Source organism: Manacus candei, unplaced genomic scaffold (assembly GCF_025592945.1).
Source record: "Manacus candei isolate 608988 ecotype Guabito, Panama unplaced genomic scaffold, ASM2559294v1 h1tg000003l, whole genome shotgun sequence".
NCBI lineage: Eukaryota > Metazoa > Chordata > Aves > Passeriformes > Pipridae > Manacus > Manacus candei.
In genome coordinates this window covers 1,879,169-1,893,613 of record NW_026138051.1, presented here as the reverse complement: position 1 = coordinate 1,893,613, position 14,445 = coordinate 1,879,169, and the positions used below count along the sequence as shown (strand labels likewise).

General features: G+C 51.5%; 1 protein-coding gene across 2 annotated transcripts in view; it reads left to right on the top strand.

Annotated features, from left to right (window-relative positions):
• The window catches only part of LOC127471163 (gamma-aminobutyric acid receptor subunit beta-4), a 69,633-nt gene that overhangs the window by 3,939 nt on the left and 51,249 nt on the right, over positions 1–14,445 (top strand). For both annotated transcript variants that reach the window (XM_051787834.1, XM_051787825.1), the window contains exon 2: positions 681–769. In XM_051787834.1, coding sequence (XP_051643794.1) covers positions 681–769 — 89 coding nt within the window. The remainder of the gene's footprint in view (positions 1–680; positions 770–14,445) is intronic.

The following is a 14,445-nucleotide window of genomic DNA, read 5'->3' as shown; positions in this document are numbered from 1 at the left end:
GGGCTGATTTTAGAGAGAGCTCCCTTCCTGCTGTAAAGGCTGGATTGGTGTTAGGGAGGACGGCTGTCCCCCCCTGTGTGCAACTTAAAGGGTTGGGAGGGAAAGGATTGCTGCTCTGGCACACAGAGGGAAAGATGGACTCTCCCTCCCTGTCTCTGCCTCTTGATCTGCGTTGCTAAGAAGTCACGGTGATGCTGAGTGACAGAAATTCTTACATGCCAAAGATCAGCCGTATGTTGAGGCTGTATGAAAAAAAAAAAGGAGTGTTGTTTTCTCCTTTACTTCAATAATATGAAGAAACACTTGCATGCAGTGAGAAGCAGTGGTTGCACTGGGGTGTGTGATGGTGCAGGGGGCCTGCTGGGGGGCACTTGTGCAGTGGGGACATTGTATAGTGAGGACCTCAGGGCAAGACAAGTCTGTGCTGGGTAGTGTGAGACCAGGAGCAAGAACCCAGCATGGCCAGGGCTTGTGTGCAGGTTGGGGGCTGAGAGCTGTGCCAAGGACAGAAAACACAGGCGAGAAAGAAAACAGGGAGGCTCTGCCCGTGGCTGGGGTGTCTGTAGCACACAGGGGTGTGTTGGTGCCCTGGGGTGTGAAGGATGCTGCCTGGCCAGGACCCCTGCCCAAGCGGCCAGTGGCACACAGGGTGACAGAAACTCTCTTCTCTTGTCTTTCAGCCCATCCACTGGAAATATTTCTGTGGTGAAAGAGATTGTGGACAAACTGCTGAAGGGCTACGATGTCCGCCTCAGGCCTGACTTTGGAGGTATGGTGACACTGCTTGTGGGGGGCAGAGCGGGGGCTGTGGTGTGCCAGTGCTGCACACACCAACCTCCTGGAATGCTCCAACCCTCTCCTGTTTGCTTGCCCTCACGTCCTTCTTCCCTTCTCCCTCACATTTCTTTCTCACCTCCTGGTTTCCCTTCTCCTCTCACTGGCTCTTCTCCTTCCACCGTCACCCATTTCTGCACACAGGTGGGTTGGCCGTGGTGTGATCCTCCTGGGGATATTTTGCTGGGATAGGTTCACCCAGCTTTTCCTCCACTCCAAACTTTCCACCATCACAGACAAGTCATCCCTCCTCCACTTCTGTTCCCAGTGTCAGATATTTTGGCTCTTTTCCCTGTGGAGGGTTGGGGTGGTTGCTGGCAGGGCTGTTGCATGGTCTGCAAGGCTGCCTCCTCAGCAACAATATGGGATAAAATATTCCCTAGGGAGCTGGTGGCTATTCAGTAGAAGGTGCAAGGATCTGCAGTTCCTCTCTTGCATTCTATGGTCAAAAAGGAGAATGGCAACTGCCTGGTAGGGACAAAACATGGAAAATCCTTGGGTACCATTGCACTCCTGGGCACAGCTGAGGTCCAGCTGAGGTTCATCTCTTGGAGAGGAGCAGGCAGTGGAGAAGCACAGCTGACTGCACAGGGAGGGGGATTTGGAGGACTTCAGCCTGCCAAGATTGGCTGGTTTATGCCTTTTCTTGGCAACGTTATTTCCTCCTCCCGAGGAGGTGTGTGGGGTTGGGGATGTTCAGCCCGCAGGAGGACAGGTACAGATCGAGATGTCCCTCTCCTGCTGACTGATGGGAAACAGATTCATGCTTGTGTTCTCCAGGGGAAGAGAGGCCAAGGCCAATTATATGGTGATTCAAAGGAAGAGTTTTCTCCCCAAAGGCCTGATCCATAGTTCCTTGAAGGTGGGAGTGGAGGAGTATCTTCACTGATTTCATCAGGTTTTGAAGCCACCCCAGTGTGTTGCAGTTTCCCAGGACTGCATGACAGAACCCATCCCACCCTGAAACCTCTGGTGTCCTGCACCTCACCCAAACCTTCCCCCTCTCACTCACCACCCCTTACCCATAGCAGAGACTGCCTTCCATCCCCACATACACCATTCCCACTGTGCTTGCCTCCCTATTCCATCCTGGGGTGGAACAGAGTCTTTCAGGTGGCAGCACTAGGTGCTACTGGACGCTGGCCTCAGGGAGGGCTGCGGGGTGGGGGGATGCTCATCCCTCCAGAGTGCTCAGAAGCATCTGGGAGGTCACCTCAGTGCAGTGGGGAGTCGCTTTGGAGGGGCCTGCAGCATCCTGCAAGGAAACAGGAGTTCCCCCTCTCCCCTCTCTCCTTTGGGATATGGTTGGGTTTGATTTAAAAGCTCTGTCTGGGAAACATGAAATGTCCCTGTTACCTGACCGGCCCTGATCACAGAAATTGGTGCAGTCACATTTTATGAGGGGGAGAACTGCGGAGATGACACAAAACTGGAAGAAAACCATCTTTGTAAGGTGCAGAGATGCTTGTGATACAGTAACACAGTAGGTGATCCGGCTCCGCAGAGGCACAGAGCAGGGGGGCACAGGGGCAGCCGTGGGGCTGGGGGTCCAGCAGCCCAGGCTCATTTCAGATCCTGTCTGCCCCGACTGCCAGGTCCCCAGGGCATCCAGCTGCCCCCCAGGACATGGACCAGCCCCTCCTCCAGCCCGGGCAGGGCAGGGCAGGGCTGGGAGCCGGCGGTTCTGCTGGCCCTGCTGGACCCGTGCGGTGCTCAGGCTGGGCTGGGCAGGCACCGCGTCCTTCCGGGCTACAAACGGATGGGTTTGGGCAACCGCCGTGTTTTATTTGATTTTACCCTGAATTCCCAAATACAAATTGCATTTCCCCTCACTCAAGCAAAGGAATAGAAATATGACAATAACCCTCTTTCCTGTCATCACCTCGCTGCTGCCCTTCACCCTTTCTTGTCCTTCCCTTTGCTCATGAGTGCAAAGTCCTGCAGGGGAGCACCAGTGGCTGTGCCTTTGGTGCTGGGTGTGCAGGAATGCCCAGACTGTCAGCATGTCTGGTCCCCCTCCCCCCGAGGACAAGCTTATCTGGACAAAATTGCCCCTGCAGCATTTACAGCTGGGCTGAGACGTGAGCCTGGAAGCTGGACATCATTGGCATTACGAGCCCAGGGGAAAGGGGTGCATGTTTCCTTGTACCACTGCTGTTCCCAGAGCTCACCAGTTCCCTGAGATTTTTCACCAAACCCACTGCTAGGAGAAATCCTGTGGGATCACACCAGGATGTGTCTAACTCTGTGTGGCTTCCAGTTCATCCACGGTCCTACTGTGGAGAGGGTGGAATTCCCCCCAGTAAGTTGTGTGCAGCTGGAACAGCCATGGGACCTAAAGGAACTGCATGAGTCTGAGTCAGGGTAGGGTTAGGTTGGATATTAAGGAAAGGTTTTTCCCCCAGAGGGTGGTGGGGCACTGACCAGGCTCCCCAGGGCAGTGGGCACAGCACCAAGGCTGCCAGAGCTCAAGAAGCATTTGGACAACACTCTCAGGCACATGGTGGGATTCTTGGGTTGTCCTGTGTGGGGCCAGGAGTTGATCTCAATGATCCTTGTGGGTCCCTTCCAACTCAGGATATTATATGATTCCATGGAAAAGGCACACCCTGGGTAAAGCCCTGGAACCTGTGTCTTTATGCAGCCCTGCTACCTCTCAGGGACGTGTGGAACTGGGCTGAACTCCAGTTCCACTGTGAGGACTGGGCTGTTCTCCAGGACATTGCCCTGCAGCCCACCCTGTGCTCCACCTGGACTGTCCTGCTACCCCTCCTCTCCCTTCCAGCTGGGCAAAATGGGTGTAAGCCATCTCTGCTGGGGGAGATGATCCCTCCACCCGCTTGTGTTCTTCTCCTGGGAAAACCCGTGAAGGTGAGCTGGGAATGCCCAAGACAGCACCTCAGAGGGGTGGCAGGTCCTGCTTGGAGCCATGTGCCCTGGAGGAATGTCATGGAGCTGTCTCAGGGCTGGCCCAGCAGTGACAGGGGACTGGACAGGCAGCTGCCTGTGGGAGTGGACAGGTCTAGGGCAAAGCATCTGCCACTCAGCTGCCTGTGAGCCAGGCTAAGCTGCTCCAGACAGCACCTCCACCAGCCAGAGCCTTTGGCCCTCTGTGGCTCAAGGATGAGGGCACTGGGGGCAGGAAGGTCAGAGCAGCCAGTGCTGGGCACCCCAGAGTTGTGGGCACAGAAAAGTCCTTCCCAGGCAGATTCCCACCAGAGAAATGCAATAAACCAGGCTGCCCTCCCTTCCTCCCTTCTCCGCTCTTTCCCTGCTTGCTTTCCCCATGTTCTCCTCCTCCAGCAGCGTTGTTTCCTTCTTGCCATCCTCCCCCCACATCAGTGCCCAGTGGCAATCACCCTGCACTGTCCCCATCTGCTCAGCCCTGTGGGCAGGGTGCCACCTCCACACCCTGGGGTGCCTCCTCTACACAGCCGTGGTTGCTGCCCGTAGAGCAGGAGGGACCTTTGGATGTGAAGGCACTGGAAGAGCCTGTTCCCATGTACCATTTGCACTCCTTGCACCTCAAGGGTGAGCCTGCACCTCACAGCCTGTCTAAAAGAGCCACTGCTCCCATGGCACAGCAGCCCCAAGGCTGTCTGCCTCGTGCCAGCACCCCCACCCTTCCAGGGATGAGGTGCTTCCACGGCTCCAAATGCATCTCACGGCTCCCCAGTCCTCTTTTTTTGAGAGAGAAAGAGAACTCCGACTAATGCCAAAAGGAGGACAGGCCTGCTGGGGATTGCAGTTCACTTTTTAATTTTGAGATGCCTCGTTAGCTCTGGGCCGAGCTGAGTGGCTGAGAAGCATCAGCCACTCACTCCTCTCCCTCTCCCCCACCCCCTTGGAAACCCATTAGGCCCAGGAGCAGGTCGGTTCTCAGGGGCAGTGCCGTGGCAATGAGGGCTCTGTGCTCACCTGGGGAGCTGGGCTGAACAGGGGGGACACAAAGGGGGAAAGCTGATGGAAAAATCTGGGAGCAACTCCTCGAGAAAGTCATCCTGGCTCGGTGGAGGCAGCCCGAGGGTGAGGTGGAGGGGCTGGTGTTGAAGGGTCTCCAGGTACATCAGCCCTTGGGAAACAGGTGATGAACCTTCCATCCTGGGCAGCCCTGAACAGACCCCTCTTATGCCTCAGCCACAGTCCCCAAGCCCTAGAGCAGCACATCATGTTGGAGAGATGTGGGACAGTGTCAGGGATCACAGAGCCCAGTTTTCATGGGCTGAGCACGGAGATGGCCTGGGACTGAAAGGGCAAAGCAGGTCTAAGGGGTCTGGCCAGGGTGGTGATAGGGATCTGGAACTCCTTTGATGAGGGATTTGCAGGACAGGAGCAAGATCAAGCCAGGGCTCCAAGAGGGAAATCTCAGTCCTGGTACTGCAAGATCAGCAACAATGCAGACCAAATGGTCTTTGGAACAGGACAGTGTATCTCACAGGGAGATCAAATCACAGGTGGGTGCCATCCAGCTGGCCCTGGCTTAAGGTATGGACAGTATAGGGGCAATTTCTATAGCACAATAATTACACCTCAGTAAGACAAGCAGGATGCTCACAATTTAGGACTGGATGAGCAGGGAATGCTGCAGATAATGTCTGGGAAGCACTGCAGGGCCGTGGGTAGGGGAGAGAGGGAGCTTTCAGAGCAGCACGCTGGTTCTTGTAAGTGCTCTTAGGCACTCACTTTGAGAAGCATTAGTTCCATAGGAGAAAAAAAAAAAAAGGAAAAAGAAAGCAAAAGAAGACCATATTGCCCCAGGGTAGAGAAGGCTATGAAGGAATGGCAGGAAGATCCCAAATCAGCTCAGTGACTCAGCTGCTCTCTGTTGGTGCAACATTTCCAGCCCAAAACTTTTCAAGAGTTCCAAGCAGATGGCCCTTTATGGTTCTCCAGCATCATTTGCAGACCTTGGTATCCAAAAGCAAGATGAGGGCATTCTCTACTCCTTGCTGTAAGCCCAGTTAGAGTGCAGGATTCCTAGTGTTTGCCCTGGGTGGCACACACAGTGCCTGAAAATGCCTGGTGAAAAACAGGATGACCAGAAAACCCTTGGGATTGCACAGTAAATCCTGTGTTTTCATGCCTGTGGATCCAGCAGCTTTCCCTGCCCCATTTTTAATTCAAACTTCCCTAATTAGTGTTTAAGGGGTCTTGGATTGAAATGAGCCTGTGTCCTGCTCCTCACCTGCTCTGTGGCAAGGACCTGTCTTCCCAGCTCTCATCACCCTTGCTCAGTCCCAGCACTCTCCCTGGCCATTCCAACCCCTCCTTAGCTGCAATATCCTGGCCTTCCTCCTTTCTGTCCCCTGCCCCTCCTGCTCTCAGCTCCTCTCTGCTCCATCACACCTCCACCCTCTTGGGGTGCCCAACCTGCCCCCACATCCTGTTTGTTCCCCAGCATCTCTCCTTCAAAGGCCACTCCAAATTCAGTGGACCTGGGGATGAAATCCTCAGTCTTTCCCTGTGTAACAGCATCACTTGAAAGCCAGAACTGTAAAAATAAATGATTGCTGATGCATAAAGTGTTGCAGTGAAGCATCGTCAGTAGTTCAGGGCTCCAGAGCTGGCGGGGCTGGCAGGCTGGTATGGATGCAGCAGGACACAGGGGGGGCCAAAACCTGGCCCACCAACCCTGTGTGCCTGGGAAACAGCTGGTCTTTATGGCCCTGGACTGGCAGGAATGGGAATTTGGTTTCTTACCTAGCCAAGGCTGGTGGTACTGCACGTTGTCAAGGCTTCCCGAAAATGTCCCTGTTTTCCACTGCGTGTAAGGCTGTGTTTTTTCCATGCAGCTACCTTGCCTAGATTTTTGATGGGGAGGGGGGGGAATTTTAGGAAAAATGATTCAGAAATTCCTGAGACCAAGCCAAGGCGTGTACATGATGGGGTGGGGTGTTTTTTTCTCTCCCAAAATGCTGGAGGATGAATCTGGGAGCACCCACGGCAGGGCTGGCCCATGTGCAGTAGCAGGGGGGCACCCAGGGCCACCAGCAACCTGGCTGGCACAAGGGCTGTGGCCCTGGTGCCAAGGCAGCATCCCAGAGCACTGATGCTGCTGCAGGAGGACCAGGGTGTGGGGCTGGAAGAGGGCAGTGGGTGCAGGTCCTGGGCTGCCTGTCCTGGGAACCACAGGAGCTGCAAACCTGCCTTTCTAGGGTTTAGTTCCCAGCCCTCCAGCTCTCTTCCCCTCCTCTTCTGTGGCAAAAATGTTTAAACCTCAGAGCAGCCAGATTCAATTTTCCCTTTGCTTCTGAGATGCCTTGAGCCAACTCTTTTGGGGCAGGGAATTGAGACTTAGCAGGAAAGCTCTCATCCCACCAGGGACGGCTCTTTCCCTGCCTGCAGGAGGAATTGCCCAGAATTGGACACAGTTAACCTGAAATGCTGCACTTCACAGGGCCTGACTCCAGTGGGAAATATCACCCTTCCACCCTTATGCCATGGCTGGGCAGAAGAGCAGTTCTGGATTTGAAAGCAGAGGGGCAATTATGGATCAGGCTGGGGAAATGAATTAATTGAGGGAGGAGAGGCACGAGCTGTCTGGAAAGTCTGTAAACCCCAGTGTCACTCAAGGCCAAAGAAAAGGTGGATATGCCACCAGGGCTGCCAGTAGTCCCATTTTACTTCCTAAAAGAAAAGAGTATTAAGAAAAGGACGTTCTTGGTCAGTCAAACTGGCTGCAGCTGTGCAGCCCTCACTTCCTCCCCAATTTATGTGACTCCTGGCTCTGGACCATGGGTCACATCCTCTCTAGGGCTAATCCAGAAGGAAGATGACAACCTCCTGCTGTTGTGTCTTACTTCATTAACTGAAGTGGCAGGAAATGAAAGGATCCAGTCCTTCTTGGGACATATGTGGATGTTAACACATTGCCACATGATGGAATTTCTATTTTTTTCACTTTGCTCTTTTTATAGGAAATCCATGCTGTGAAAGGGACTTTGAGGCTGTAAAGTCAGACACGCAGGACTTCATAAAAGCCAGAATTAGGGTTTCTCCACGGATCTATATTTGGTCCCCTTGTGAGGGTTTATCAGGAGGCAAGGTCTGAGAGTCACTTCCACTTTAGCACCCTTACAGAGCACACCAGGGATGCCATTTACACAAGGAGCTGACCTTCCCCATTCCCTTCATTCCAGAAGGGGACAGGCTGGGACCATGGCAGAGGGGACCACGGTCACAGCAGGTGACTGGAGCAGGTTGAGCCAGACTGGAGTGAGGTGCTTGTCTGATGCAAAGCCTGGGACTGAGCAGTCAAAGACCATCCTGGACTTGTGCTTTCTTGACTGCTCTGTTCTCAGACCTGCTCACAGCACAGAATCAGTTGTTTTTATAACTGTTTCAAGCACACCAGTACAGCGTGGACACGTTCACACCTCCCCTCCAAGAAGGCAAAGGTTCCCCCTGCTGAGGGGTGCCCAGTCCAAATGTGATTTTCCAGGATACTGAGCAGCACTGTAGCCAGACACTGCATGTTTGGAGCAGAGCTCCTATTGGTTTCAGCCACAGCTGTGAGTGTTCAGCCCCAGTGCCCCAGGAGAGAGGCACAGAGAGTTCGTGGGAATCTGTGAGGTTTAGGTGGCTTGCACAGGAACCCCTGTACACATCCAGTCCTGGAGAACAGAGCTCAGCCACAGAAACACCTTTCCTTTCCTGGAGGCTTCCCCCTCACTCACTGCATGGCTACTCTGCACCATCCTCAGAGCAAATCCATCCTCTGTCAAACAAGGAAAAGGAATGAACAAGGATACAGTGGGCTGTTTCATTAAGAACTGGCTCTGTAACATCCATTCAGCACTGGGCATCCTTCCACCTAACTTTCAACCATTTTGTTTTCTCATGAATTTTTTTTTTTTTGAGTGCAATAATATTCTAGAATATCAGACCTTCCTCCGGTGTGACAGAGCTTGTGAACCTCTTGCTGCATGTTGAACATACTTGTGCATTCATGTGTGGCCCCACTTATTATCCTCCTTCAGAGACAGGGATCTCTGGCCCAGAGCAGCGGAGGGAGTTTTTGGGTGATGTTTTGAAGACAGCAACGGAGATGAGTTCCCCTGAGTCTCAGCCCGGAGTCAAACTGGTCTTGGGTTTCTGAGCAACCCACGTGCCTGCCCTAGAGCTGTGCCTGGCAGTACCAGGTGTTGGTTTTGGGGTTTGGTATCCAGTGGAGAACATGAAGTTTTGCTGTCATCCATTACACAGCACACTGTCACTGGAACGGGAGGAGATGTTGATTCTCGTGCTCCTGCCAGAGCCTGTGTCACATAATTGCATCTGGTTGCCCTTCTCCTTCCTCTTCACCCTTGGCTGGTGCAGTGTCTCCCTGCAGCTCTGCTCAGGCCCTGACACAGCTGCTTTCCAGCACTGCTGGAGCTGGTCCTTGGCAGTGCACTGTGGCCAGCAAAGGGCTCTCAGATATCCCTCTTAAAAGAAAGATGTCATCATCATTTTAACAAAGCATTTATTCCATTAATTTTGCCTCTACTCTTAGTCGTAGATTTTTTACAACAAAATGCAGTGCATTTGAGTTACTGATTAGTAGAATAATTCCAATACCTCTTAATTAATTAACTGCCTAAAAGCAGATGGTTGTTTATGGCGAGTCTGGAGGATGTTTACCACCTCACCTGGCCCCATCTTCTTCCTTGACTAACATCTACATAACACTCACCATTTCTGAGATTATTCCTGCTGGCAAAGTTGCCTTCAAGGGACTGTCACTGAAAGCAAAATAGAAAAAGAATGTAAAATCCATCAGTAGAAGTCCTTTTGATTACTCAAAATACATTCCCACAGCCCTAGAGCTGTTCATCAGAGCAGCTTTACACACCTGCATTGTTCATTTCCTAAGACTCCCAGTATCCCAGTAAGGCAGAAAAAATATTTTCAACCCATATAAGACAAAATACAAAAGCCAAGGAATATGCTGCAGTTTTACTGCAACGTGAAGGAGTCTCTCTGTGTTCACGTCACTTTTCTTACCTAAATCTGATTCAAAGAAAAAAATTTGGAGGCTACTACTGTGTCAGGCTGAAGGGATGTAAGATGGTTTCTTTGGTCCTGCAAGACCCATTCTTGCAGAGAGCCCTTGGTGGAGGTTTTTAAGTGTCTCTTTATATCTTGATGTTTCATGCACTTGTTAAAGCATTCCTAGAAACATGGGCAAGACAAATGATGTGCTTAATGATGGCAGAAGGTTCATTAAAGGAATTGACACCACATATGTGAGAAAGAGAAATGTTGGACGGTGGAGCTCCATAGCATGAGCAGATTGGTCAGAAAAACAGGTATTCTGAGGATCCAGTGATGGATACTGTTCCCACTAAATGGAAGGAAGCAGAGCTCTTCTCAGCCAGCCCTTCCTCCCAGGATGTGGGAGCGCTGCTTGCTTTGAGCAGGGTATGAATTCCAGGCTGGTTTGGGAAACACTGATCACACAGTTCCTATAGGCTGTTTTTCTGGTTTTGGCATTTATCCTTGGTTCTGTGTCAGAGCTAAAAACTCTTTTTCTTCTCCGATATTTCCCCCCCTCCCCTCCCTGTTCTTTGCAGTCCTGCAGGAATTGTGCAGTTAAGTAATTGTGTGCTTATAGATGTCCCTGATTGTGACAGGGTCAAGCCTCAACCAAACCTACCGCGTCCAGAATTTCCCTCCACAGACCTCAGGACCTCTTAGTTCAAGTCTGGGATGGCTCCGAGTACAGTTTTAGTTAGAAAAGAGCCTCTGTAAAATTACATCTTGTTGTTCCATATTTATTCTCCCTCAGTGGTTTCCATGTCAAACTTGCTCAGTTTACCAGTCAAAACAAGATATTTCTACCTGCCAGCTCTGCCAGCTCAGCCTGGGCTCTGGAAATCAAGCTGTGCTCTCTCTGCTCTGGACATCATCACTAGCCAAAAAGGGTTCTCAAGTCAGGGCTGAGCTGGAGGTGAGGTTGATTATGCACGAATATAATTTGTTCTCGAGTGGTGTTACGGGCTCTGTGTGACAGAGAGCAGCAAGGCTCCTGTGCTCTACAAATATTGACTAACAAATCTTCCCCACCACCTGGGGGATGATGGGCCACCACTGGCTCCATGTCACACCTCAGGGACACCAAGAGGGGGCAGCTTTTTGGGGATGAGAGTGAAAACCCACGGCAGCACAGGGAATGGCACTGGGCAGTTCTGCCTCCTGTTACTCTCTTCATTTGTGCCAACAGACCTAAGCACCTTCAGCACTCTGGCCCGTTGCTTGGTCAGTAAACCAAGCAAACCAAGACCTTTCCTTTGACTGTGGTGCCCTGTGAAATCCCACAGGGAAAAGGCAGATGAGCCCACTCCTTGCTGCAGAGAAATGCAGGGGTATAGTCATAAGAAAGGCTCTTAATTAATGGGCATTGATTTTGTTCACAAGCAGTTCCCTTTCTGGTGGATGGAGCAGGAAGGCATTCCTCCATGTCCTTCCCAAAAAACCTGAAATTTTGTAAATTTGATTGTTGGCTGAATATTTTTTTTAAATGGTATGTGGCAGATAATATATTCACTGTGTGTGAACGTGCCACACAACAGAAAAATGGGAAGGTGTCCTGGTTATTGCACTACCTTCAGCTTTCACTCCTGTGCTTTTGTAGTGAATCCCACCAGGGTCTGTCAGCACGAAGGGACACCCAGAGCCTTCCCTGTCCCCATGTAAGACTCAGCCCTCTGAGCCCACAGAGTCATTTCAGCCACTAAAAGCCACGGGAGGCTTTTCTCTGTGACACAGCCCAAGAGCAATGGAAAAAACAGTGTGACTGACTTGGTTCCTGTGACACTTCATCACCCTGTGCTTGCATTTGGGACCAAGGCTCAGCAGGCAGATGGGATGTGAGCCCAGGAAAGCCTAATCTCCTGCCCCCTGGAGAAGGGTCTCATCCTGCTAGGAAATTTTTGGAACTGAGGGAGAGGGTAGGCTATGGGCTGAATTCTTCTTCTTATCCTCCTTTCACAGCAAAAATAGAACATTCATCACAAGTTCCCCTACATGTTTTTCTTCCCTATTGCACACTAGCAACTTGCTAGTTTTTGAAGCTACAGAAAAAAAAGAAAAAATTGGTGAGTACTCAATAACGTGTGATTATTTGGTTGATGAATCGCTGGAGATAAATATATATGTAAAAGCTCTGCAAGATCCACTGCCCCATGCATCCTGAGTGAAATCAGTTGTTTTGGTGAACAAATGGCACTTAGTTTTATGTCTTAATGAAGGGGTTCTCGGGTAAAATGCAACCCCAACTTTTGTCCTGCTGAATTTCCAGGACATTTTTGCGAATCAGTCCTCACTGAAATAGTGGATGGGATTGACCAGCGCACAGGTCAATCCCTCAGAAGTGAACAACTTAGAAACTTGAATTCTTTTTCCCACTAAACTCTTGCAATTCTCAGTCATCACTGAATTTCGTAAGGTTTTTGCTTTCTTCAGACTGTGGAGAAAAGGGCAGAACGACCTGAACAAAGCAGGTCCAAGAGCCTCAAAAACTAAGGGATGAAAATTTATAATCCCATGCTTAACATTCGGAAAAGGGGAGGCTTGTTTGTGTGTGTGCTTTGCTTCTCAGGACTCCTAGTGCAGACTCATGATTTTCATGTGGATGTCATGATATTTTCAGGCCTGACTCACTCCATTTTCTCATTCCTCGCACTGGAAATTGTCCTGACTGCCACTGAGCATGAGCCTTGGGCACTGGGCAGCCCCAAAACTCTGCCTCTGAGCTGAGCCCAAGAGCCACGTGCCCTTCATGGGGTAAGGAGAGGACTGAGCGTGTGGTTATGGGGAGGTGATGATGGGAGGCACCAACAAAAGCCCTAATGGAAGGCTTTATTGGGAAGGATAAAGTGGACACTTGGAAAAAAAATCCCTGTATCTCCAGAAAGGACTTGACAGAAGTAACAAGAACAGAGTGACCTTCTCTCCCTTGGAGAGCCTGGCCACTGGCTTTGCACTGTGCTGGGGGATGAAGCACCATGTCCAGCACACTCAGAAAGTGCTCCCATGGAGGTGTGGCCACAGCAGGGCTGTCCCCTGCCGCTCCCTGATGGCCCAGCCCTGGTTTCAATATTTGTGCAAGTTTAGCACATCCCAACCTGGCCATCTTGTCTCTTTTGTTTTTTTTTCCCTCATGCTGGGCATGACCAACTGGATTCAATCCAGGAGTTACACGCTGTGGTATCCTTTAAAGACAAGAGTCTGTAAGCAGTGATGAGGAGGTGTGACTAATTCATAAAAAATTGAAAAAAAAAGGGGGGGGGGAAGGGAAAACACCTTGTTGTTGTCACTTTGATAAAAATGACAAGTCCAGATATTTTGTTGTTGTTACAAACACTTCCAAGACAGAGTAATGGATTTGATATGAACAGAGGAGCCTGTGTTAACCCATTCAAATTAATTTGGTTCAGCTCATTTTCAGCTGAGGAGATTAGATGGCTCAGGATTTGGGAGAGTGTTTTCCCAGGCAGGTCACACACTGTAGCACAGGCCAGGTCTGCAGTTGTTTGGGGGGTGATATTTCCAGTGCACATAAGGGAGAGACTCCCTCACGTAGCAAATGTTTATTGATCAGGTGCATGAAAAGCCCAGCACTGAGAAGCTGGGTCAGGACTTCTGTGCCTCTGGTGGGCAGGTGAGAAGTGAGACAAACCCATGGGCAACAGGGGAGGAATTTCCACAGCTGCCAGCTGGCGTGCAGGGAAAATTGCTAAATGGGCTCAGCTGTGGGACACTCTGACAGCCCCACCTGAGGTGGGTGGGTCCTGTGGGATGAGGTGGGAGGGATGTCTCCTATATAGCAGCCCAACCCGTGCTTTTGGGGCTTGTTTGCCTGTGAGGAGGAGGATGGTGATGTGGTTTTTCAGGTAGGTTGCTGCTCCTCCTGCCTCCTGAGCTGCTGCAAGGGATGTCGGGGTGCTGGGGGTTTTGCAGCACTAGGGATGGAGCCCTGATCCAGCTTAAAAAATCCGTGTGTGTTTGTGGATGTTGTAGCACCAGGACTTGTATGGGAACTGAACATTCTGCATTGTAAAGAGTGTTTTCCGGGCTGTGGTGAGTCCTGGGGGCTGGAGGTGGGGCAGGAGGGGGCAGCTGCCTGCACAAAGGAGTGTGGTGAGTGTGCTCTGGTAGGAAGCTGTAGGTCCGCGGTTAAACACCCTTTGCGTGTTTACCCCGGGGATTCAAAATACTTTGTATGTGTGCAGTCCTTCCTGCAGCCCCCTTCGAAAGCAAGGTAATAGGACTGGGAAATGAGGAAAGGCAGTGTGCCAAAGGCATCTGAGGCTGCCCCAGCAGGAGGAGGGTGGCAGCAGGAGGAGGGTGGCAGCTCCGGGAGTGCAGCCCAGTGCCCTGGCTGGCTGTGGGAGATGGACCAAAGGTGAGCTCTGAGAAAATGCAAAAGGACTGGACTACTCCTGAGTGCAGCCCAGCTCCCCAGGCAGGCAGAACTGTGCCCCCCAGCTGCAGGGCCCACGGGGAGATGCAGTTGCTTGCCAGGATCCTGGCAGAGGTAGGAGGGAAGTCTTCTCAGGTGGAGAAACGTGGGGGTGGCTGCTCAGCGTGGGTCTGATGCTTCACGTTGCTGCTGGGGAGGAGATGCCT